General features: G+C 33.4%; 1 protein-coding gene across 11 annotated transcripts in view; it reads left to right on the forward strand.

The window, feature by feature from the left end:
- The window catches only part of LOC106787805 (sn1-specific diacylglycerol lipase alpha), a 30858-nt gene extending 3876 nt beyond the window's left edge, over positions 1 to 26982 (forward strand). For 5 of the 11 annotated variants that reach the window (XM_014750485.1, XM_014750484.1, XM_014750486.1 and 2 more), the window contains 15 exons: positions 12029 to 12240; positions 14170 to 14271; positions 14687 to 14873; positions 15382 to 15466; positions 16406 to 16734; positions 17028 to 17223; positions 17560 to 17748; positions 17949 to 18239; positions 18479 to 18708; positions 18940 to 18963; positions 19806 to 19938; positions 24207 to 24556; positions 25252 to 25596; positions 25685 to 25859; positions 25935 to 26982. In XM_014750485.1, the coding sequence (XP_014605971.1) occupies positions 12029 to 12240; positions 14170 to 14271; positions 14687 to 14873; positions 15382 to 15466; positions 16406 to 16734; positions 17028 to 17223; positions 17560 to 17748; positions 17949 to 18239; positions 18479 to 18708; positions 18940 to 18963; positions 19806 to 19938; positions 24207 to 24556; positions 25252 to 25596; positions 25685 to 25859; positions 25935 to 26216 (3130 nt within the window). In that variant the 3' untranslated portion in view covers positions 26217 to 26982. Of the gene's footprint in view, positions 1 to 12028; positions 12241 to 14169; positions 14272 to 14686; positions 14874 to 15381; positions 15467 to 16405; positions 16735 to 17027; positions 17224 to 17559; positions 17749 to 17948; positions 18240 to 18478; positions 18709 to 18939; positions 18964 to 19805; positions 19939 to 22113; positions 22529 to 24206; positions 24557 to 25251; positions 25597 to 25684; positions 25860 to 25934 lie in introns of those variants that run through there. The other 6 variants (XM_014750490.1, XM_014750489.1, XM_014750491.1 and 3 more) reach the window with 6 other exon arrangements.
- The last annotated feature ends 612 nt before the right edge of the window (positions 26983 to 27594 follow it).

The following is a 27594-nucleotide window of genomic DNA, read 5'->3' on the forward strand; positions in this document are numbered from 1 at the left end:
TTCAATCTCATAGTTGTGGCAATTCAACTACCGTCTTGTATTTCGTAGGAATGAATTCTCTCTTCCTCTCTCTCTCTCTCTCTCTCTCTCTCTCTCTCAATTTTTTTTTATATAATATATTATATACGAGAATTCATGAAAGTTGTTTGTGAAAATCGATTCAACGTTCATAATTATTCGCTAACAATAAGAGGTATATTTTTAAAAGAACAATAGGCTCATTTACTGCTGAGTTTAGTTTTAACCGTCGAAGCGAACCGGACAGATAACGGTGACTAATTAAACTGTTAAATGATAAGTATGACTTGCAAGGATTCGCGCTATCTACTATTCGTACTAGAAATTTTTACTTTATATTACAATATATACTTTTACAAATGTTTTATCTTGACTAAATGCATTTAATCGATGATGGTTGTCGAATTGATGGTTATTTTATTCATCTAATAATCTAGAATTATCGATAATTTCACTAGAAATATTATCTTCTTTGTTATTTTATCATGTGGACAGTGTCTGTTACAGGTCCAAAAGAGAGAGAGAGAGAGAGGAAACTAAAAGATATCGTGTATCTAACTTCAGTTTTTGTATGATATCGAATTATGTCTTTTAAAACATTGTTAATGACCCATAGACGGAGAATCTCCGCATTTTGGACAATCGGGGTAATCCACGTATGCTCGAATTCGACGAGGAGAGGTTTAGCGGAACGTGACAAAGAAGGAGAAATATAAAGCGAGCGAGTGGCAGGAAATTGGCGAATGTCCATTCCATTTTCGCAGAACGAGTAATCGGTCGTTTTTCGATATACCATAGTATGAACAGTATCATATGGTTCTGCACGAATCCTTTCTTTTCATCGTACCTGACAGCAACGTAAATTAAAACTCGTTCTGGCGAGTATCGTCGATGTCTCAACACTCCTAACGAATTTTCTTTCTCTCTTTATGTTTCTTCTTTTTTGTTTTTTCCTTCCTATAATTTTTCCCATTTTCTCAGCTCGTACTATCGTCCGGCAGGAACGCGTTGAATTTGTTCTTTTCTATTTTCTTCACGGATATATTGTTACTATCGTTCTCTCATTACGTTCGTTAACGATGCAAAGCGAATCTCTTGTGTATTGAAACGCTTCTAGTCTCGAGACAATAGCTAAAGATCGTTTCTTCAGCGATGTTATGTATCGATTTCGAATTTCCCGGCATTTAGCCATTACCGTTCTCTCGATCTCACTTGGCACACACTATGGGATGGTGGCGTTCGAAGAAACACACAACTTTCGGTTCAAGGGAACTCTTTGAACATCGTTTTACTGAAAGAACACTAGATATACTTTTAAATTATCTCCACGTGCGAGTTCTTTCTCCTCCTCTCTCCTCTCCTTGTTATCGCGTCAATGGATTGTCAGTTGTGCAGTGAGAAATTAATCCCACAAGAGTTTCGATTTGTCTCGCGTCGAGTTGCTTGACCAGTTGCATGATTTTTTTTTTTTTTCTTTCTTACTTTCGGTCAAGCAGTAGGATTATCGTTCTGACGTGAATGATTATAATATAGGTGATGTCATCGTTCAATTCTATTCATTTCTGAAAATTGACGTAGGTCATTATCAATCATATCTTCAGTACAAGATCATGCCAAGCTTGATTGCATTTGGTAGACGGTGGAAAATCGGCAGCGATGATTTGTTCATACCATTTTTCGTTCTCTTATCTGTTCATTTGCTTCAGTAAGTATTACTCATGTTTTATTTATGTTTCTTATTAATATAATGATGATAAAAAATATTAACATCGGCATGAAACGAAATTAATGAAATATTTAATCATCAAGATAGTTTTCAGTTTTAATTTTTAATTACGTTCGATGAATATAAAATATAATTGAAGGTTTGCGCCTTATCCTCTGACCTGACATAAATCCGCGTTTGTATCTTATTCCCTTTGAAAATCTCTATATGAAACGCGACGGACTTTGAGATACTTTGTGTACAAGATCCGTCTCTGACCATTAGACAGAGTAATCCTGTTTAATCTAGCGGAAAATCCACTAAATTAATAAAGACGACGTCGGCTTATTGAAATTCAAACTCCAACATACGATATTTTAAACGCAGACCTTTGAAAATACGAATTCTAAGCTAACAAGTATATCAATGCTGATATAAAATTTCGCAATACAATAAATGGGTACTGCAAACATTGCAAACATTGCATTTAAAAAAACAAAAACAGCATCTATCGCAATACGTCATGTTGAGTAATAAATTATCATTACGAATGAATTTTTTCAATAAGAATCATTCGGAAGATTTATTTTTAACGTACTTCCACGAATATTCACAATTATTTTTTTAAGAATTCGATTTAATTGTCCCCCTCAGATGAAATTAATCTTAAAAGCTTTGAAGCATCAAAACAACAAGCCGGATTTATGACGTACATATGAATTTAAATCCGCATCAGGGAGATAATACGCTAATTTCATTTTTACATATCATTTATTTTCTAATACGTTAATTTCATTTAAAAATAAATACTCATATATACACGTGTTTTCGATCTGTGAATAATAACACATCTAACTTATATTGTTAGTATTATATAAATCATCTTATAATCACGTGTACTACTCACAAGGGAAAACATTTTCACGTGAAAATCATACATTAAAAAAAGTAATACATCGAGTAGCACGAAAAGAGGTGTAGTTGGAGGGTTACTACCGTTACGTGCCCAGCAGCAACGTGCTCAGCTTTATGCAGGAAGTGGAATGGGTTTTTATAACAACGAAAGAGAAAAAAAGATGAAAAAGAAAGAATAGAATAAAAGAAAAGGAAAAGAGAGAGAGAGAGAGAGAGAAAAAAAAAAGAACTTTAGGCTTAGCACCTTGCTTTTGGAAATCGAAGAAAGGTAGCCGCGAACATGCCTCTCGAGGATCAATACGTCATGTGCGGCGGGTGTCGCCGTTTGCTGAATGGTGTCTATACCCTACCTAGTCATGCTCCCCATGAATCATTTAAGGGTGCTTTCCTATACACGTACTTACATATATTTTACTCCGACAGTTCGTTCTGCATCGTTGTATATAAATACGCTCGTTGCAGACACTCCTGACCTTATGCGACTACTGCAGTCCTAAAATATATATTGTAGTTTTCTTAGATATTGTAGACAAATATTTTAAGCGCATAAATAAGAGTTTTCTCTCGTTAGATCGATAAAATATTCTTTGCGAAAGATACGTTCAAAATAATAAATATAATCTCACGTTTTGCGCATCAAAGTAAAAACTTGATGAACGAACATATTTTATAATACTTTTGTTTCGTGGTCAGAATAACGAGCACATTACACAAGCTTAGAATTTATTTTAAAATCAAAATAAGATCACGTTCTATCGTTGTAAAGTACTTCTTCGGTCATTTTCCATTCTCTGCATATTTTATTCGTGACGAACGTTTGTTCTCTCTTTTTTATTTTTTTTTTTTTCGATAGATACGCTCTTGATTCTCTCGAAACATTCACTGCGACATGAATGTGCAATTAGAGTAACTATGGGAAGCTCAAGACTGTGCATTTGTGATTAACTTTGATCGTATATGTCTGGTTGTACGTTAACGTCTACATTGAAGAATTTCATTTTCCTTAGTTTTTACGATATTTAAGTAACTTATTGTTAGCTCGTTTATATGCTTTTTTTTATATTCTTACGTTTTGTGTTTTTTTAAAACATGATTTCAACGATAGAACAATTTCTGACTTAATCAGACAATTTAATTGCTACAATTGGAAAGACGTGACACCTTGAAATCATCTTCTTGTTAGATAAAGGATGACGAATCGATGAAAATTATTTGAATCTTGAAGAATTTTCTTTTCAAAAGCTATTTTCCTAATTCTTAGTTTATTAAAGCTTATCAAGTTGAAGGAGGCAAATACGGAGAATCATTATTTGCCATTCACAGATTTTCACTTGAAAACTCTGACGTAAATTACATCTCATTCTACCATTTCTTATTCTTCTTTTATATACATGTATATATAAAATATCAATGATAACACATTTTTAAAGCTTCGAATCGATATCTGTCGAGTATGATACATTTTATATCGCCCTGCTTATTTTAGGATTTTTTCTGCAAACCACAGTAACGAGTATAAAATAATTAAATTTTTATCGATTAAATTAAAGGTCATTTTCCTATTGCGTTTTTGTAAAAACCGTGAAGTAAAAGGATATGAAAAGGGGGTTCGTGTTAGACCGTAAAATGTTTTCTGTTGCCACACGCTTGTTGTGACAATTCGTGAATGTCCGTTGCCACTCAACCGACAGACCTTAGACGTAACTCTGCTCTGTTAAAAATAGAAACCTTCAAATTCTTCTTCTCTTTCAGTTGGCTTATTTATTCTTCGTTTCGTAATAGTGAAATGACAAAAAGAAATTATGGAAAGGAAAAAAAAAAGGAAGAAGTAAAGCAAAATATTGTTGCGTGAACTTTTATCGTCATTTTGATACTTTTATTCTTTATACTAGATATGAACAGTTTTCTCTAACGAGTTTTCTATTGATTTGCAATCTCATGCGAATTGCGTACACAAGCAGTTGCATTAAGGTTACGTTAGAATTATATTATAATATATTTTTATTTGTTGCGTCGTTTGAAAGTTAATTAGAATCTTGAAGTTTGTAGGTTATTGGTTTATTCCTTTTTTAATTTATGATAGAAAGAACGAATGCTTCGATGTAGTATATCGGAAAGTTTCACAAACAAATTCCTTCGTAGCTAGTAAAGTAATATAAGAGCGCGTTTCAATATGGTAAGTAAATCACTATCGTTATTATCGATCGTTGTAAATTCAAGAGGCCGTAGGTTGCCTAGTCCCTTTAATCAAGCAAATCTTTAATCCAATGTGGAACCCTATCGTGACTAGGCATATGCGAAATAAAGGTGTTTTCGTAGAATCAATCTTGGCAGAGCTCTTGAAACTGTCGATTGCATATTTGCATTAGAAATGAATGTTTCCCAGGTCAAACATTTGAATAATAATGTATGTTACACAAGAGGAAATAGAAACAAAAATACGAAATAAACAATAAAAAAGAATAAAAAAAATAAAAATAAATAATGTAAAGAAGGATTTTGTTTAAAATCGTGGCAGTAAAAGTTGCATATAAAATTAGGATACTATACTATAGTATGTGTGTGTGTCTGTGTGCATAGAAGGAGGGTTTAGATCGTCTCGCAGAACCAATGCAAATCCACCCCCACATGACCCTTCGACAGTCCCTGCTTCGGACGAGGTTCACCATCGAACTTCCCCCTTTTGTTTTGCGACTCATTCGTAGGAGGGGATAAGCTTGGGGGTTCGCCGCGTAGGTTTTAGGGTGCTGGCACCCTACCGTGCTAAATCGTTCTTTGTCTCTCTCCTCTTTTTCTCCTTTTACGACGGGAATGACGACTGACGACGAGGACGGCGATGACAAAAGTACCAACGAAATATATCGCGTTCTCGAATCGTTCGACGTTCGATAGAAAGCTGACCCCTTTCTTTTTGTAACAATTTTCAAAGGAGCTTTTCTATGCGAAAACTATTTTCCATATTATTATATTTTTAAAGGATACTTTCTTTCCTTCTTTTTTTTACTTTTACGATAAAATTTCAATATATACGTAAAAGGAAATACGTACTCGCAAAGATTATGCTATATATCATACTTAGAATTTTAATCGATTATTATACGAAGAATAAGTAGAAAACAATTTCATGGGAATTTGATATAAACTCGTATTAATCGATGGTCGTGAAAATTATCTATAAGGATAGTTAAATGATAAATACGTATCTTTATCACGATATAATGTAATCTCCGAACGATTTTCTGCTTGCCATTCTCGATCAGCAGTTTCATGTTATTTGATGTTCAACGTTATCGACGCTTTTATTAACTCTTTTATTCGAATAAATGTGTGTGTGTGTGTGTGGTCTTTATAGACATCGAGGAAAATCACGCGATGTTCTTTTACCGTAGGATCTTTTCTCGCAGAATCTTTATGATATTACCGTATCTATTGATTTATAGAATTATCAGTTGGTCCATTGTCTGTAAGACCTTTTCCAGGTTTTCTTCGATGTTCGAGTTATACTTCGATTTCAAATAGTTCGAGTAAGCATTTGAAAAAAATGGAAGTGATAGAAGAATGAACGTTATTGTCTCATTCGAAAGAATGTTGGCTATTAATCGCTTTACAAAGTATACCTAGTTGACAGTACGCTTGATTTATGATTTTATGTTTTTTTCATAATAATCGCTAATGACAAAATAAAGTTCTTCATTTAAATGATAACGAGCATCATAAAATGAAGTATCAAAGTACTACATAAATACATATTTAATGTGAATCTTATTCATATTCATCCTCTAATCATAAAGAAAATGTTCTTCAAGTAGATCGAATTTCTTCTCTCTAGCTAACAACTCAATCGAAGTTTTGTCCAACATTATATAAGTGTTAGTCCATTGTGGTAAATTGTAGTAGTACGCGTTTACTTGTATCTTGAACTAACATGTACAAGCAATTGTCGTAGTGTACTAGCTATTCTGTGGTTTAATTCTATACGTATATCCAATGTAATTGACATAGGTACTTACATATGTATTGTTGCAATCGGTTTGTAGGTGACAAACCTCAAGCTAATTAATTGGTTCAATCGTCGAGCTTTGATAGTAACACAATTTCTTCCTAATGAGTCTTTCTCCGTTTGAGAAAAGTTCTTCCTTGCATTTGTACTTAATTACCGTCGGGAAATCAAAAAGAAACTTTTATGATTCTAATTTCCTTTTGTTTTGCGAGAATTTTCAAGGTGCTGGTTTGAAATTATTTGGATAGATAATTTTTTGACGATCTGCAATACGTTTCTCTGAGAAATTATTTATAATTATTTAATTTAATTCATATTTTTATTTGTTTAGAATGAAAAATTACATTATGAAATAATTGAAAATAATAATTTCGAAATAAATAAACGTATTGAAGTATACAATTTGAAACCAATTAGTCCCCCCCCAATACTTTCGTTACATCATATGGATTTCGATTGGTCGCAAGTATTAATATAATATGTAATACAAATTATTAACGTTCGAATTGATTTTTATTTTATTATTATATAAATGAAAGTATCGGTTCAATAATGATCGTGTATCTTCGGAAATGTTTTGTCGGCTTGAAGAAGAAGAAGAAGAAGAAAAAAGTGATTTCACTTATCAATGATTAAGATGTGAAAAAATGATAGAAAACAAAGAACTTTTGACATATTGACCTATATAATATTCTAGAAAATACTCGTTTCAAATGCCATGGTAGGTTAAATAAAAACTCTCTCGTTCATTGCTTGCACATAACAATGTCTCAAAAATTTTCCTCGACGATTGTTAACATTCAGAAAGATCTGATACGTATTTTTCTTCTTTAGATACACGATTTCCTTGTATATAAATTTTGAGAAAAGCTCCATATCTTCCTATTTCCATATAGGTTACTACGCAATGTATTGCCTTTTCAAAAAGAAATATGAAGAGAATGAACCGTTAAAAATAGACAATATTTTTCCTGCCAGTTATTCGTAAATTTTTATCATAAATTATTAATATTTATCTATATATATATATATTTAATAATTAATGAAGGGAAAATAGGATATCGTCTGCCATCTCGAAATTCTTATTACGCTTATCGTATTAACATAAAACATTATCGATATAAATTTGTTAATATCATTTCCATGGCGCTTATTCTTTTTTCTGTTTCATTAAATATCCAATGCATTGATTCACCATAATACAAAGTAATTGAATTAGCATCGAGTTGGTGGAAAATTTAAACCAAATGGACGCGATATCGTTATATGGCTAACACCCAAGGAGAAAATTGTTCGTACGTGGTCAATGACTCGTTTAAGTATCTCATTTAAAAAATTCCTAAATTATTTTTTCTTTATCGATTAATATTTTTTTCGATATAAATGAAAAAAAATTAAATTTCTTTTCTTCAATTAATTCGAACGGAAGAATATATCAAGTAGAAAAGATATATCAAATTTTGTTATTTAAAAAAGTAGTTTAATTATCGAAGCGTATCGATATTTAAAAACAAGAGCGGATTTATACATTATTCATTAAAAAAGTCTATTTCAAGCGTAAAACTTTTCAAATTCAGCCTGTGAATGTACATATGTATTATATATACATATATATTTAACTCTCTCGACGATTCTAAATGAAATATTTCGTGAAAGTAAAAGATTAAATGGAAGTAAATGAACGTTATGTATTTATTCTACTCTCTTTCGAATTGGATCATAATTTTGCTAACGTAGTCGTTTGATTAAAAAGAGTTTTACGCTCCCTTTAATTTAGAATATTTGCTTTTTTTTTTTTTTGGCTAGTAATAAACACTATTAGCTATATAGAATTTTATATATATATTAAGAAACAATGTATGTATTTCTATACGTATTACATAGTAGTAGACAATAGAAAGTAACGAACTGTAGGTGCCTATTGTCGAAAGTTAAGCAGAATCGTGAAGCACGTGCCGATGTTAAGGAGAAAAAAAGTAGATAGTATTTCCATTATCCTTTTAAATACGTAAAAGAAGCGGAAAAAACTAGAAGATAAAAGAGAACGACGCGTTTTCGTTTACCTCGAGATTGAAAAAGGAACTTTTCTTATTTCACTGGTTTTACGCTTTTTATCCTGCGAATATACTTTTTATCCGAATATATAGGAAAAGATATTCGTTGACTTTGAACTTCTTTTGAACGAGAAAAAGTAAAGGATTACAACAATAAAAAAATAGACGTTTTCCGAATGATCGATTGAAACAATTCAAAACCTTTCCTTACGCTTCGTTTCATCTGCGTACTTATCTCTTTTTCTTTGTTCCTTTTTTAGTATCCTTTTTCTTTCCTTTTTTTTTTTATCAGAAAAAAATTTAACAGTCACATTTGTACCTGTGCATGGATTTTTCGGTCCACTTTTCATCAACAAAGAAACGCACGCGCTGTTCGGTAATATTGTAGATGAAACCGCTTAAAACACACACTTATATATATATATATATATATATATATGATCGTTGATATAGATAAAAATATTCCTTTTTCCATTCGCGTGCGCGATATACTACTACGTTACAATATTTCTGTTCTTCATGGCAGACAACTTCAAATGATACGCGATGTACGGGAAAGTAGGAAATGTAAAGCGACAAAAGAGTAACTTCCATCTAGTGCTTTTGAAAAGCTCACGCGACAAGCACGTTCCTTTTATTTTTTATTTCTTTTTTTTTTTTTTTTTTTAATTCTTCTTCTTCTTCGTCTTCTTCATCATCATCGTCGTCTTCGTCAGCTTGTCTCTCTCTCTCTTTCATTTTTTCCTATCCCGTAAGCTTGAACGTATACCTCATCACTTTACACTTTAGTTGGTCGAGAACGAGAACGTTCGTTGAAGAGTAAAATATTAATGTCGAAGCTTCCCTGTTTATTATTCCATATGTATTACATATGTACATGCGTACGTGAGAGATTGCATTCCCAGATAATGCGAGAAACGGAAGTAACTTCAATTGACCCACTTTTGATATGATTGGAAATACAGAATCGTCCTTTTCATCTTTACGATTTTCTCAGATTAAGCAGACACATTGGCGACTCCTTTTTATTTGCATTCTTCCTCTCTTCCATTTTATCTGGAAAACGAACAATGTCTTTATCTTTTATCTCTGACACACAATCCACTGCAATTTACGTTTCTCTGCAATTTACGTATCGCGATAATCGTGTTTTTTTTCATTTCGCGAATAACATGACAAAGAATGATCATTTTCAGTTCGTATGTTAATTCAAACTCGTAACAAAATTTAACGTCCAAAACAATTTCGATGTTATTAATCTTGCTAACTAGTCAGGACAATGTTTTTCTTCATATTGTAAATAGAACACATGAATTTTCTATAGTATTCGTTTACATATCTCGTGACATTTATAAGACTGAATTAATCGTTGATTAATCGAGCGAACTAGTAACGTTGTATAGAAAAATCTAAAGGAATACAATGTTTTTTAGCTAACAATGCTTTTACGTATTGAAACTGTAACGCGAACAAATCTATTTTACCCCATTGGTTAATGTCATTACGATGGTGTTACAATTAGTAATTTCATGAATAACACAAATTGAAAGAGCTATGGAAACAAAGAGATGAATAAGAGTGGGAGAGTAATGTCTCCTAGCTTGATGATATTTTAGGGATGAATACATTGTGATGGAAACAATCTGTTTGTTGTTAGGAAGAACACGTTTGTAGGTAGAAATAAATGCACTCGTTTCGAAAGCGCACAAACAAAGAAAGAAACGTAGTATATACATGTATATATATATATATACAAGTTGAATATGGTGGAAAGTGGAGAAAAGCTGCTGGAAGGTAAATCGATACAACGGTCCACGTAGCATCCAAGACTTCGTCGGCCCTTCGTCTCTACTTCTTAGCCATCTTCTCTCTTTCTCTCATTCTGTCTCTTCTCTGTTCTTTTTCTCTCGGTCCCTATCATGGGGCTTCTTCCAAGGAATGGAGTGGTACTTGTTCTACAAACTTTGTCACGATGGAGCTCGTTAGGGCCGTTTCTCAACGTCTCATCGTGATCACCTACGATTCTTGTAAAACGAAGAAATTAAATGATTTTCATGAGTTAATTAACACTTTCTTTTAAAGACAAGTACCGAGCTTACTTTTATCGATTAATCTCTAATTTTTCTCATTCTTCTTTCTTTTTTTTTTTATTAATATTTGGTTAAGCATTTTAATTTACAGTTACATCGTACGATAATATAGATGTATTTATACTAGAAATTGTTTTCTCTTGGAGACACAGAAAGGTTCTCTTTCAAAAGCATTCACTCCATTCTCCATTTTGTCGTTCATCAGTTATGCGTCGATACAAAGCGATCTCGTTATAGAGGCAAATGATCGTGATAATGCGATTGACTAGCAGGATCGAAGGGTACATTGCTGTAATTTGCTGTCGAAAATCATTGATCTGATCTCTGAAGGTCATTTCCGGTTGATCTAACGGCTTGAAAGCTTTAAAATGCATCTAGAGTGCATCACGTTTAAAAACGGATTAGCCTGTGATTATATAATCGGTCGTATATTAAATATTAATCAAATTGTTTAACCCTTCCTTTTTTTCTCTTCCATTTTCTGTTTGTATTTTTTTTGTTTTTTACATTTCAAGAAAATTGTTGAAAAAAGGGTTCAGAGTTAGATCGAGTTTGAAGAAAGAAAACAGATAACCATAACGCATTGCAACGATTCCCCCTTTTTTTTAATCCTCCCCTAACTGTCCTTTTCTTTTTCCTCTTTTACTATGCAACTCTCTTTTCCTCCCTTTTTGCCCTTTACACAGTACTTGTCTCTCGTACCTCCTACGTTATAACGCGTTCCTTGCTCTTTTTTCGTTCTGCATGGCCCTAAGCAACGTCTACATTCGCTGCTACGCCTATGGTCCATTGTGAAATCGAAAGTAAGGGAAAATTCGGGAGACGACACATAGATAACTTTGCTTTTATACTTCGACAAATTTCTTTTCTCAATTTAATCCAAATAAGTTAGGCGAACTTTTTAACACGTTTTATTGATTTTTTGTTTCTTCTTTTTCGTTAACACGTTGAACGCCACGCGCGATACTTATTATTGAAAAAACAGTTAAATGTCAGTTATCGGTGACTAACACAATTGTTTTTTTAATACTAACGTAAATAACGCGCGTGGGTGATTCGCGTTGCACGCTCAACGTCTTAAGAAATTGTATTGCTGTTATTTTATAGATAAATCAAAAAAGAAACATTGAAAATTTTAATAAATATATCATTTATTTATATTTATTTCTCTCGTTCTGATAAATATATGATAAAAATAACCATATTTCAATTTGATATAAACTTTTATTGTATCTTTTTATTACAGGGTGACGGTACTTGGAGTCCTACTAGGAATCCTTCAATGGGATCGAAGTATTATGTGTATATTTCTTCTATGGGAATACATATTAGGCTATCTCGTGCTTTTCATAGTCTCGATGGCGGTGGAGTTCTCAGTCTGTTTCCTTGCAACGAGGGGAAGCATTTTGGATACTGCAGCAAGGGCACCAATGCAATATATACTTTATATTCGCTTATGTAAGTACTTATTAAAGAACAATATGCTCCTTCCTGTATTACAAGGAATGAACAAGGAAGGAAATATGATCCTATCGATGTCTTGGCTTTTAACATTGACATTTCTTTTTATCTATATTTCGGAAGACGTTTTATTGCGTCGTCGATCATGCAATAAAACAGAAAGATTGATCTAATTCATTGTAATTATTTGGTAGCTGTTAGTCGTGTCGTATAAATCACATTTAACTTTTCCACTTCGATGCAATTGATTAACGAGGTAGGAGGCATATTAAGAATCGTTAAACGAAAGATTCGTAGCACGAGCCTCTTACTTTTGCTTGTACTTGGAATCTCCTAAGGGCAACGGGGCGAATATTAATAAGAGTTAGTTCTCCACCCTTCAGTCCGACGTAATAAACGATCACTCAAGAGGGGAGAAGAAAATTTAGGCTTAGGGAGAAGGAATCGTATATATATATATATGTGTGTTTGTGTGTGCGTGCGTGTACGCACGCTAGCTGCTATATGTAACTCGAGCATGCGGAAAGATTTGAAAAACGACGGATTTATCCTGTCTCGGTAATACATCTACGAAATGTTCTTTTCATTTGTATTTTTTTTTATTTTATATATATTAAACCTTTAAAACATTGCTTGCGGGAAACGTATTTTTACGTTTTTTTGTAGATTGTCACTCGAGTACGAGTCACGTAAAAACACGTATTTATGTTGCTAGGCAAAGCTTTGCGTTTGACCAAATTCACGCGAGATTCACAAAAAAACTCCCGCTACAAGCGTAAATCCACAGGAAAGTTACCCGCATTACTTCCCACCGACTTCTGTAAACACACTCATTTCTTTCGTTAAGTTTTCTTAAATTTTTATACTTTGTGAGCGATTTTGTTAATTTTTCTTTCTGTAAGAACCTTCTATAAAGTATTAGAAAACTTAAAAAAAAATATAGGAATGAAATCGATAAAGTCGTTCTCAAGTTATGGCATGACCAAGGGAAACAGGGATTCATTTATATATACATTTTTCCTTTTTTTCTTTTCTCGTTCGGTTATCTTTAACGCTAGTTTTAAAAATCAATCTTACTTCGACATTCTTTCATTTTATTTCATAAATATTTTCGAAACTGTACTGGAAGAACTACATTTGAACTGTTCTACGAAAAGAGAAAAATAAAGAAAGATAGTTCTGCAGCGTTAACGAATCTGGAACGAATCCAGGAGTGGTCTGATGTTTTCCGAATAAAATCTCTATGGATTCGGGTGGAAAAAAATTCGATGACCTTTCCGAGCACGTTCGATTGATTGGTAGATTCCTTATAAGGGTCGTGTACCTTCGCCAGCGTTTATCTTCCATTTTCTTTCTTCATCTCACGTGCGAATATTCGCCTCGTATTCGCACCGATTTATATTTTTTTTATCATTACATAGTTTTTAGAAGATATTTCGAAAGGATTAAAAAAGATTATGAAAATTTTCTTTATCTATAAATGTATGCACGTGTCTAGTTAGCTTAGAAAAACGTAAAATTAGGTCAAATGCATTTCTTTCAAAGTCGCTTAGCGTTCATTCGTTCCTGCATCGTGGTGTCGGATGAACTACTCTCTCTTTCTATTTATCTTTCTCTCTTTTCTCCTCTTTCTTCTCAGAGGTAGAAATGCTTTTATCGTAAGCTCCATCGAGTTTGATGTTAGTAGAAAGCGTTGCCAATACCTTCAACTTTATCCAACGTAAAGTTGCGACAAGCACATTGACGTTAGCACGTCGTTCGTTTCCTTCTCAACGAACAAAGCTTTCGCCTTTGTTATTCATACAATCGTTAAATAATAGGTCTATCAACGACAATTTTTGTGCATACTTATCGTAAGTACTCTTTCTAGCAATTATTATCATAATATATTTATTCAATATCACGTATCATTGTTTTTCTTTTCAGTCCTCTTATTGGTAGAAGCAGGATGGTTGTGTGCAGGAGTTACCTGGTTAACACGATTCTATCAATCCTGCCCTGTGGACCAAATCAAGGACGTGATGTTGGGTAAGTTCATTAAACCCACGAAGAATTACGTAATTTATACGCACATATGTCTTAATAGAATTATTTATGTAATGAGAACAAAATATCGCGCCTGATAATATGCAACCTTTTATACATCGTCGGTAATTACGATGATAAACGCCATCTATTCGTAAAAAAACCCTTGCGTTAGGCAACCAGTCTTTATACATGCATACACAAATGCGTTGCATTTGCACCCCATAACGATTAACTACGAGACTATGAAAATAATGATAATTAAGAAATTTTTGAAATTTTGTGTATATATCTAACACGTTTTTAATATACTTTTTATTTTGTTTCTTCGTTCAGAGAATTTAAATATATCGTAGGGAGATCGAAAACGTAGGTCGCTACCACGTAGAAACTTGCTAAAATATTCATGGATTCGTAGGTTTGGTGATATCCAATTGGTGTGTGTTGGCATTTGTGATGGTAACGGTATGGTGTACGTACGACGCCGCCGGCAGATCCTGGGTGAAAATGAAGAAATATCAACGTAGCATGAGGGAAGCGGAATCAAGGGGAGGTAGATTACACTACAAACGCAGTGGTAGCAGAAACCGAAATTGGCGACAACGGTAACTATCTCTCTCTCTCTCTCCCTCTCTCTTTCTATTTTACAGAAATATCCATCAGCGATATTTTGTATTTTATGTTTTTTTTATTGAACACTGGTCACGATCGTAAATGAAATATTTGGTAAATTCGTTATCGAGGAATATACGAAAAATGAAATAAATCCGAAAAGAACCACAAAATAATTTCATCGAGTAGTTTAGTTATGTAGAAATTTATACTTAAAACAATATCTTATTCTTTCTTCAAGCTTTCATTATTTACGCTAATACTTGGAAAAGCAATCTGGCTCATATCTTTTCCAGTGACTAGACATTTTGAAGCGATCGATCGAAGCCTATATGAATATACATCATTACCCTTCCGATACGGAGATACTTGATGATATTAATAGCCTAAGATAGATACATTTTTTCGTTTCTATCGCAAAGTAGTAGTGCAAAAATGAAGACTAAAACAATTGGTCGATCGACACGTCTACGTATACAGATTGTTTCGATTTCCTTACAGAAAAGTTATACGTGCCTATCAAGATAGTTGGGACAACAGATGCAGATTATTGTTTTGTTGTATGGGAAATTCCGATCGAAATAGAGTAAGTATTATCAATTAGTTGTTTATCACGTTCAAAAATAAACTTATTAATAAATGTGTCGCAGGAAAGTTGGAGAGGGTAAGAATTTAGAACGTTATTACGATCTTATTGAACGTTTCGTTCCTTCATCGGAACTTCTTCAACAACTGAAATTTTATTACGACTTTTTTTAAAAAAAAAAAAATACATACTATCAAACATTTAAAACACAGTTATTTAATATACCTCGATCGTTAAAGTTCAGAGTCTCTTATATATTATTGCAAAGACATACATTCTTATATTTTTTAAATAATGAAACTGTACTTAACATCTACCAATCGTTATATCATAAACTGTTATATTTAAACACATAATCAAAACAATACTGATTAAATCTAGAGTAGAGTCTAATAGTCTAGGTATCCTCACTATTATGGTGTCCGCTATATTACTACGTCCTATTGATGATAGTTAAACTTTAATATTTCGTTATAAATGCTATTTAAATTGTTTGTGTCTGTTCTGTAATTAATTGTATTGTTATTTACTATATGGTGTTAAATTTAAAAATGTGTTCTGTTTTAAAGTGATGTTCAGCTAACGCGGTGGTATTAGTTTTTTGTGCATTAGTAGATTTACAATCATTTCTATGTTGATCTATTCTTTTTTTGAATTTTTGTTTCATTTGTCCTATATAACATTTGTCACATTCACAGAGTATTTCGATTGATCTAATTTATCAACCTGATCCTTTAATTTGTTGTAAATGGAATTCACTTTTACTAAATTATAAAATACTAGTTTTATATATTAGTGTTTTTAAAGTATTTACTTATTTTAGTTGATAGTGGTTTGATAAAATTATTAGTAAGTATTATCGTTCATTGTGGAAAGAGAAACAAAGATTCAATAATTGGCTAAATACATATTTCTGATTTTTTTTTTCGTATTCCATAGAACTCTTTCGCTGACATTGCCAGACTTTTGAGCGACTTTTTCCGTGACCTTGACGTGGTACCATCGGACGTAGTAGCCGGGCTGGTGCTTTTAAGAAAATTTCAGAAAATCGAAAGAGAACTGATAGTGAAACAGAAGAAAAACGACACGTATGAGTTCCTCTCAGGCGTGCCAGTAACGCCTCGTACTAAGTTTCTCTCCTTGACCGAGGACGGCGATCTGGGCCATTTCCAGTTGGCCATTCATTATATGCACTTCGCCCTCGCTGCCTACGGTTGGCCTATGTTCCTCGTTAATCATTCTACAGGACTCTGCCAGTTGTGCACGAGGTAATCCTTTCTCCAAAATCACGCACTAAGCTTTCATTATACCCGGATATTAGAAGTGACACGTGGCTCGAGAATGATCAATCCCTCCTTTAAACGATCCCAAGTAATCGAAACGGCTTTGTGATTTCTTTATGCAATGACTTATCAAAATACATATTAAATAATTTAATGCCAAGCCGGTATTAGAAACCATTTGTACTCTGTTCCTTGAACTCTAGTGAACTAATATCTTTGTAATGCAATAACATTAAAATTTATAACGAAGCGACATTTAATTTTTCAATTTATTCAAGGTTAAGATGCGCTTGCTTTCCGTGCGGTAATCGTGAGGACGAAGCCACGATAGTGGAAGACAACTGTTGTCAATGTAATTATGCGGCTTTAAGGAAAATGGTTGAAGTTGGCGAAGTTGAAGTTGTTTATGCGACCTTTCACGTGGACGTCGGGGAAACACCGTTTTTTGTAGCACTTGATTACTCGAAAAAAAAGGTTTTACTTATTTTCCTCTTAGTACTTTTTACTCATTAAATATACGAATGAAGTGGCAGTAGAAACTTGGTCATTTTAATTCATACGATGGATCCTCTTCTTTAATGATCGTCGTTTTTAAAATCGTTTATAATGAATTTCATTAAAATTCTTTTATAAAATGTTTCCGTACATATACGTATATCGCGTAACTTTGTACTTTTATTAAATTTTTATTGTATGTGTGTTATTACTCTTGCAATTATCTTCTACTGATTCTTTCGCAAAGTTTTAAACGTTTCAAACTTTCAAATAAGTTTTATCATTAAATTCTTTTATTTTTATCTTGATTTTCAGGTTGTCGTTAGTATACGTGGAACGCTCAGTATGAAAGACGTTTTAACAGATTTAAATGCAGAAGGCGAAGTGTTACCATTAACTCCACCAAAAGACGATTGGCTAGGTCACAAGGGTATGGTTCAAGCCGCAGAATACATACGCAAAAAACTTCAAGAAGAGAATATTATCGCTCGAGCACTATCGAAGGTACTAAGCTAAAACGCGTGTGGCCTAGTTCCTTCTTACTATCGATAGTGTTTTCTGTTATAAACGTTTCGTAGAATTTCACGTATTAAAGCGTGTCAAATGATCAGAATTATTCTATCGTGTATGTAGCGATAAGTAGTAGCAGATCAACAGCTGGTATAAACATTAATTATGTTTGCTTTCAATCGTTTATTTAATAGGATCCTTCGAGAGGCACCGATCATTTTGGATTGACATTGGTTGGTCATTCCCTTGGTGCAGGCACCGCTGCGATACTTGCAATTTTACTTAGGCAAGAATATCCGGATTTGATATGTTTTTCTTTCGCACCACCCGGTGGATTGCTCAGTATGCCAGCTCAGCAATATTCTCAAGAATTTACGACTTCCGTAGTTGTAGGGAAGGACGTTGTACCTAGGATAGGATTACGACAGATGGAAAGTTTAAGGGCCGACCTTATAAATGCGATAAAAAGAAGCGTCGATCCCAAGGCACGTTTTATGTCAATATTTTTTTCCTTTTCTTTTTTATTTCTTAAAGAAAAAAGGAGATCAAAGTCTTTTTGTATATATATTGTTAAAGCCATATACAATATATTTTTAGAATTGACAAAATACACCCATGTTTTATATCCTTTCTCCTTCTTTCTTATTTGTTCCCCCTAAAAGAAAAAGAAGGAAGGAAAATCGATAGTATCAAATTTATAAGTCGCATCCTACTTTTATTTCAGTGGAAAACGATAGCTTGCTCGGTAATGTGTTGCGGATGTAGCTCGACACCCACGTCGGCAGCTAATATGGAGGCTGGTGGATGTATCAGCGAATATCAAAGAGATAAAGATCTAGCACGATCTCAAGCGATCGTACCTACTGACTCGAGTATAGCTTTGACATTGCATAGGCCACTTTTTCCACCTGGTAGAATTATTCACGTTGTTCGGCATCATCCTAACAAGGGCGAGTAAGTATCCGATCTTTTGCCAATTATCTTTACCTGAATCTTTAAATAATATTTCATTGAAGGAACGATCGACGATCGCAATTGAATTAAATATCGTCCAACCAATATCGGTGTGATCCTATCTCTTGTGTGATTTTAATTATAAGACAATAAAATAAATCTATCATTATAGAGCTGGATATCCAAATTTCAGCCGAATTCTAACGAAAAACATTTCTTTTTCATTTTTAGGAAAAAGTATGAGTCACGGTGGAGGTACGTTTGTTTGATTATTTTTCTATTTTCAGGACTACAGTGGGTATTGCATCTTGGAGATATGTCAGTGCGCATGCATCTTCGGTCAATTCCTATAATATTGTTTTTACACGATCTATAGACAGCCCCTCTCTTTCTATTGCACCATATTTGACTCTTTCGTTTCAGATTTAACGAGAACAATTGCCGTTAATATAATAATGCATGAAAGGTGAAAGGGGGGGGAGCAGAAAAGCATTACGATTGTCGACTAATGCGTAGTAGTAATACATTTAGTTATCCATTGTGTATCTCTCTTCCGTTTCTAATAGTAATTCATTAGAAAATCTAATCTTTTAACTAAATTTTCGAAGAGTCTATTCATTGATTGCATGATCCCTAGACAAACAGAATTTAGCATACTTTTAGTCGAGTATCGCTGTATGGCTTAGTCCTTAAATTATTCAAAATAATGATACATCGCGACGTAGAATACAAACAATACATTTAAAATAAAAAAAAAGAACAAAGAAGTATACATTCACAAGCATACATTTATATATACAGGGTAAGCCACGGAACATTCATTTTAGGCCGTACATAGTATCATAATTTTGTACGCAAAATTCAAAAAAAGTTTTATTTATCATTATATACGCCCCCTTATGTAGTTTAACTAAGTAGGAACAATTTGTTCATACAATGTATATTTTACGAATTATTTTGAAACATCACGTTCCGTAACTCTCACCGTGTATATATATATATATATAAAAGTATATTTGATTTTTAAATGTTATCAATGTTCTCAATAGAATTTGTTTAAAAAAGTAAGACAAGATATACGTTGTATGGAATTTCAGGCAGGTGTTGTCTAAACGCGAACCAGTCTACCAAGCATTGTGGGCAGGACCATGCGACTTCGACGAGGTGTTGATAAGTCCAGTGATGATACAGGACCACATGCCGGATAACATGCTGAAGGCTTTGAATAAGGTAAGCCGGGCCGACTCGAGCATAGTCGGGCAGATAAAAAAAGTACAGCATTCTCCGGCTAGTCGAAGTCCCTCTGTAAAGCTGGGCCATTACGAGCCTCTGGAAGAAACTACGGACGATCCTGATATTACCAAGGAAGAAGATACTGTCCTACCTGTAGTTATCAACATCGACGATCGTAGTTCAAATCGAAAACAAGTACACTTTGCTAATCCAGATACTAACGAAAATTCTGCATCTTCTTTTGTCGTCGATGTGGAGGTATACGAACGGAAGGATACATAATAGTTTAGATTTTATTCAAATACAAATAATAATGTGCTTTTCGATTGATTTTTTTTTAATCATATGAACTTTTGATCGAGTATCTTATTTATTATTATTATTATAACTGCACAATTTTTTTGGAATTAGAGTGCGTCTCTTTTTTCCTTTCTTTTTTTCTCTTTATTTTCTCTCTATTTTTGATCTTTTTTTCTTTTCTCTTGTTGTTCTGTGTGCATTCAAATTTTCTTCTTACACGTTTCATATATTATATTAATATTTATAAGGGACAATAATATTAAAGAGTGATAGATCATTTTTAATCCATTAGAGTTCAAACGTAGCTTATTTAGTTACTTTAGATACAGTACACACAATGTATGTTCGTATTTGCTATTCGTCCAATGATTAGGTTACGATTTTTCAATTAATTGTGTGTGTGTGTGTGTGTGTAGTCGTGCTTCCTCGTATTAAGTAAGAATAAATCTCATTTTGATATGTTTTTCGTAGCACATTAGGATTATCCAGGATCATCCTGGTGTTGTCGTGCGTGTAAATACATTCATATATATATAACATCAGTTTGTCGAGTCATCTAGTAATCTTATTTATTTTATTTTTCTTTGGTAAACAAGTAGATATTATTTAAGGATAACGTATGCGCGATTGAATGCAAATTAATGAAATTTATTTAAACATTTCGCTGATAAAAAGCGCACATATAGGAATACGCATCTAGTCGAATTAATGAAATCATTAGATCGCTTAACATTTTTCTAAATAGTATTTGAAGGAAAGCAATAAGCATGTGTTTTGCCTGGTAATGCATGAATATATTTATATTATTGATACGTTTGTATAATAATAGATTTTATATAATTAACACGTTGAGCGCCACGCAAATACTTAAGGAAATCTCAGTCAGGCCACGTGCATTACTTACTATTGAAAAAATAGTTAAATGTCAGTCGCCGACGATTCCAGGCCTGACATTTAACTATTTTATCAATAGTGAGTAACGCACGTGGCCTGACTGGGATTTCCTTAAGAATTTGCGTGGCGCTCAACGTGTTAACACTACGCGTTTACAAATTTCTTTATTTCGTTTCGTTAAGATATCGTTTCTCTTAACTTATAAAAATTACATTCAAAACGATCGATTTATTGCGAGAAAATAATTACGAATGAAATCATTTCAAAACTATTTTAAACGAAATACTCTTTAGACAAAATAATTACAAATATTTTCGATTGATTTGACTTTTGTATAAGTCTACATTGTGTACGCTATTTTTATCAATATATTCTTGATGCCATCGAAAGTATAATTCTTGTTGATTCATCGAATGGAATAATTACCTAATTTTTTTTAACATTCGTATTATTTTAATTTATATTTATGTAAGAGATCAACAGATAAGAAGATATACTATTGCATTTTTTTTTTTTTTTAGTGTCTTAACACCGATATTATAATTTGGATATTTTCACGCGAATAGGTCAGAAACATTTTTCATCGTTATTTGAATATTGCATTAACACGCTTGTAGCTCGTAAAATCGTAGACTAGCATCGCTTTTTTTCTATTTAGTTTCCCTCTCTCTTTCTTTTTTTTTATTTCCTTTTTACGTAACATACGTATTTTCCTGTAGGAACATTTTAGCGACTCATTATACTCAACATATCATAACTTCTATTTATCAAATGCTTATTAACAAACAAATACAGACACACACATATATTTCGTGAAGGAAATAACTTGTTATATGATCCGAATAGTTCGGAATTGTTTATAAAAAAAAAAAACAAAAAAGGAAGGAAGGAAAACAAGTTCGAGATCGATTTAGGGAAAAATAAAGTTAAATTTTTGTAAAAATCATCTCTCTTGTCAGTCTATTATCTTTGGAGTAGGTTAGGCGAAAAGGATAGGATAATTTTCAATAGAAGAAGAAGGTGATAGAAGCAACGGAATGACAGTGGCTTGAGGGTGTGTGGTGTGGATTAGGTGTCAGCGTGCAGAGATCGGACCGGTACCGTACTGGATGTCAATGCACCTACCAATACACCTGCCAATGCATCTATCAATGCGGTAGCAGATGCAACCAAGGATGCAGCCGATGGACCAAGCTCGCGTACATCTTACCAAGTAGATGTAACAACGTATAGGAAAGCATCCAATCAACGACACGTCCTACTACACCATGAAAATACTTGGAAGACACGTGGCCGCGACGCCGACCCCAACGCCGACGCCTATGCCACCACACCCTCTTCCTGCCACGAGACAAGGTATTCAACAAACCAAACGACGTCTCATTAGATATTGGTAATTTAAATATTATGTATGTTTATATATACTTTCTTCTATCTTTTATTTCTTTTTTTATTTCCTTCTCGCATTATTTCTTTTTTGTTTTATGAGTCTAACTCATATATGCTGTGGTTATCTTAATTATTATAATATATTTTATCTTCTTTCCAAATCTTTCTCTCCCTCTCCCTCTCTCCCTCCCTCTCTCTCTCTTTCTATTTATCTATCTATTTTCTTTTTATATTGTATAACATACCTATAAAAAAATTTGTTTCAATTCGAATAATTTAATTTGATTTTTATTTTTCAATTCGACGTTTTTAAATTTCACTGAAATGAAGTACGTTCGTAATCCACGTTCGTTTCATAATTGTCCTTATGCAATTTTCACATTGTACGTTTTTATACAATTCACGATTGTACATCGTGAAAATGTTTATGATCACCTTGTCGCGTATAATTCACTTTCGCATATCCTAACTTCTTCACGTTTCATTTTCATGTAGTTAATTATACACGAATCATTTAACTCCATGTCAATCGTTAGTTTGTATGCAGACAAGTGTTATGTCGATGTGTTAATAGGGTTGCAGTAAGTAAGGGGTTTTCTTGTCAAGAGACCAACTCGTTTTTAGTTTGAATGACACTACTTACTTCCATCGAACACGCATGTTCATCACGCATAGAGTGACACGTCATATCGCCATTGCATTTTTAAGTAGAACAAATTAAAGTGAATATAATTTAAAATAAATATGAGAGCCTTTAAGTGGACAGGAGAATAAACAAAATCTTGCTAGGAATATGCTGTTTCATATTCCATTGTGTTTTTCATGGCTTAACATTTTTCGCTCTCTAGCCACAGTTTTAAACGATTCACTTTTATTTGATCATACTTATACTCTTAAAAGTATTATACACAAGTGCATGTTATGGAGACATATAGTACGAGCTATAGATATATCTTTTAGTTTGATTTAATCATTCGAAAGTTAGAAAATAATTAGCATTTAACAATAGCCATAGTCGAAATAGAAATTGAAGTAGATAAGAAAAATGAATAATTTTCCGATAAGATTGTTAAGAAAATAAAAAAAAAGAACAAACAAAAAAGATTTATTACGCGCGATACGGAAGATATTTTTTATTTACAGCTCGCGGTTACAGCAAGTTAATCATTTTTCACGAAGCAAGTTAATCCTCGTAAAAAAATCCGTTCATACTCCACTATCGTAACATACATACCTATCGTTTGAGCATATCATACATCATTCCTCCCAGCCCCGTTTTATTATCACCACGATATCGATGTGAATCCGATTTATTTTTCAAGAACGTATGTGAATGTTATCACCCTATTGTATCCAGGATCATCTATAGTACATATAAAAGGAGAGATCATTATAGTGGAAGCACTCGAAACATGTGTGTCTGTGTCTCTTTGTGTACGAACGACGAAGAAAGGAAAATTTGATTTTGATCGATTTTCTTCGACCTTCGCAACAGAGAGCAAGAGAGAAAGAGAGTGAGAGAGAGAGGGAGAGGGAGAGCGAGTGAGAGGGAGAGAGAGAAAGAGAGAGAGAGAGAGAGAGAAAGCACGTGAACGTTGAAAAAAAAATAAAAAAACAAAATAGAGGAGGAGTTCTCGCGGTCATAAAGGATAACATGGAAAAATGGCGTATGGATATGTCAGGTTGTAACAACCCTGGGACCAGCGAAGCCACAACGTTTGGCATCTGGACATGCTTCGTCTGCTGAACCATCGGAAGCTCGTGAACCTGCGGAAGTCCAGGAGCTCGAGATTGAACAAGAGATGAGGGCACTTCTCTCACCTTCGACCCCAGTCAAATGCCAGAGCAGTAATCTAGCAGGGACCCCACCTCACAAGCTTTGCCTCGAGACGAGTTTCACATCCCTGCAGAGCCCTACGGAATTCCCGCAGGCTGGTCGAGAACTTAGCGTTGACTCCAGAGGAATACCATGGGAATACGTCAGCTTGGCCAGCGACTTACTCAACACACCACGACCAGACGATAGTAAATTGTAAGGATCCGACAGAAAGTCCTTATCTCGAGTGATTTCGAACCGAGGATCTAACAAAGGATCTACTCTACCTAGGATCTATATAAAAACCTAATTCGCGGAACTATTTCCAATTACTTTTTGACAAACTTTTTTCATTGAACTTTGATTTGAAAATATAAGACTTTTAATTTTCGACTAATGTACTTTTAGCGATCCCTGAACAGGTACGATAATCGGATAATTTAGGAATTTAATGTAAACGTTGCGTTGAAAACAAAATCTTCGAGACACGAGTTTAGGAAAATTCATCTATCACGCTTTTCCGTACTTCATTGAACGCGCTTATTTCACTTCATTTTAAACACGCGACATATTACATTTATCACTGCTTTATAATCTAAACTTATTTACTCGAAGCACCCGAGTAAATCACAGCACCATTCGATCATTCCAAAATATAATCATTTGCAATATTCGTAATGCAAGATAAACGATGATTAAGAACGATCGTGGGTTAAAAAAGAAAAACATCTTTTCCATTGTTTTAGTTTTTTTTTTTTCCTATCCTTTTTGTTCTAGACTTTATTCTGATAATTCATTTCATTCGAAGAAAGATGCTTCTCGTTTGAGTCGAATCATTAAATAATTATATCTTCTCTCTTTCTGATCTTTTTCCTCCATATTTTAAAATTTGTATTCTTTCACTAATAAAGATCGAATCGTCGTGGAGATTGGGAAGATGTCTCTCGTACCGCACCCCTTGCCACCCCCGAAACATTATCAGAAACATCGAGTAATCCACCCTCACCGATACCACCACCAAGACCAATGAGACGCACACCAAAGATTCCGGGAAACTTGTCAACGGCGGCGGACGACCTCAAAAACAATCTCCATTTTGCAATGCTCTCGGCGAAGAATTACTTTCTGAGGGAGGAGAATATTGGAAGTAATAGCAGTAGTGGTAATAGTGAAGCAAGCTACGAAAGTGCCAAGAGTTTGACAACTGATCTTCCGCCGCCTGTACCAAGAAGAAGGGATTCGGTTACCGTTAGAAGGTCTTTTTTGAATCAAATTTCTTCGTTTAAATGTAACAGATTCATTTTGATCAGATCTTCGAAATAATTCATTGTAATTTCATTTCAGAGAGCAAAGGGTATGCACGGCTGCGTGTTGTAGAGACGATCTATCGGAAAATTCATCTACTCGTGCATCCTCTCATTCCTCAAGAGTGTCACGTACATCTCATCACGTGCAAGTAGATTTTCCAGAAGGAGATAATGAAACGAACGGGTCTAGTTTAGATTTCTTTGAAGCTAAGGTTTTCTAAATATAATATTCTTTCCCCTTCATCAATCTTTTAAATCTTTCCAATTTCTAATCGTCCTTTTTGCAGGGCTCGTCCGGTCAACGCGACAGCAGCAACGACGTATTCCTTAGCGTTAGAAGTTCTCCAGAATGTAAAGGCTTGATGGCACCTGCCACTGATCTTGGTGCCGAATGGAAAAGAAGGTTCGATGCTACTGGAATAAGCGGTGATGCATCGTTACCTCTTCTTCGTGGTCTTTCGCCAACACCAACTACCGCACAACACAGTTCTTCGCCGTTCTTTAATGCTAAGCGGAAGAAATATGTTTATCCTATTACATTGATGGGTCGAGGTGAAAGCAGCGTCTAACGAAAAAAAAAAAAGAAAAAAAAAGGAAGCAAAATGATCGACAATTTTTATGATAACTTTTCTAGCCTAATCGAAAGTAAAGGAAAGGTAATATCTTTTTGAAGTCTGTTTAAAAAAAAATAAAAAATAAATAAAAGAAAGGAATCATCGATGACAACTGAGATTAGAATGAAGATTATAACTTGTGCCAATATGATCGTGTTCTCTTGGTTTGAAGTTTCAAAGTTTTTCTAGAAATACGTTTTACGAACAATTAGATTTATAAAACAAGGGCAAATCGATTAGATTATAAGCTTAAAAATGGTAACATTGATTTGTCGATTAAATACTCGTATAACAAATATTTATAAACGGTGTTAGACAATATTTAATCGAATTAATGATCAACGATTGCAATTAAAATATTTAAAATTATTACAATTAATGATTAAGGGATGAAAGTATCCACAGACTAGTTCGTCAATGACGCGAGTCTATAGAGTAGCAAAGTCAATGATTTGATGAATCTACGAAGTAATTTGTCAATATCAAAATTTTAATCATACAATTGACGGATATATAAATAAACATTGAATTATTAATTGCGATTGAAAATTAAAAATTTTAATTGCAATCGTTGTAATAAATAATCGAATTGAATATTGATGAACACTGTGTTGATAAATCTTTAAAAGCGACGATGTGATTAAACACGAACAGTTCTGCATTTAATTGATGTCTTTTATTTGTTTTTGTTTATTTATTTTTTACTTATTTATATAGATTTTATATTTTTCCTGAAGTTAAATTCAATTAAAAGTCTATATGTTTAATTATTATGCATTACGCCGAAAGATTCGATTGTTTTTTTAATTATTATTTTATGAAATGCATTATAAATCATTTACAGATTATAGCTATGGCAAGAATGTTCTATTGAAAAAGGTAATAAAAAAAGATGCAATATGTTCGATAAAAAAAAACAATATTTAAGATTCGTACAAAGTGAAACATCTTGGGATTCGCGGTTAGAGAGTAAGAAAATTGTTTCGTGATTCAAATTACGTACCATGCGTAATGCGATGACACTGGCCTATCGAGTATCGATACTCCTTGTTACAGAATAGGAGCTAATTCATTTTGATACATTTTTAATAAGAATACATTTGTCAACTAGCAGAAGATTATTGCATTTATATATATATATATATATAAATTTATATAAATTATTATACAGATCAAACAATTCCTTATGTTTCAACTCTCAATAAGATAAATATTTGTTTTCTATGTTCTTTTAAGTTCAAAAGTTAAAAATATAAAAAATATAATCTTTTTCATCCATTAGTGATTTTTCATACTAAACATGTTTATAAGATCAAAGAAGGGAGAAAAGAAA

Source organism: Polistes canadensis, unplaced genomic scaffold (assembly GCF_001313835.1).
Source record: "Polistes canadensis isolate GaletaPanama2010 unplaced genomic scaffold, ASM131383v1 scaffold_115, whole genome shotgun sequence".
NCBI classification, from domain to species: domain Eukaryota; kingdom Metazoa; phylum Arthropoda; class Insecta; order Hymenoptera; family Vespidae; genus Polistes; species Polistes canadensis.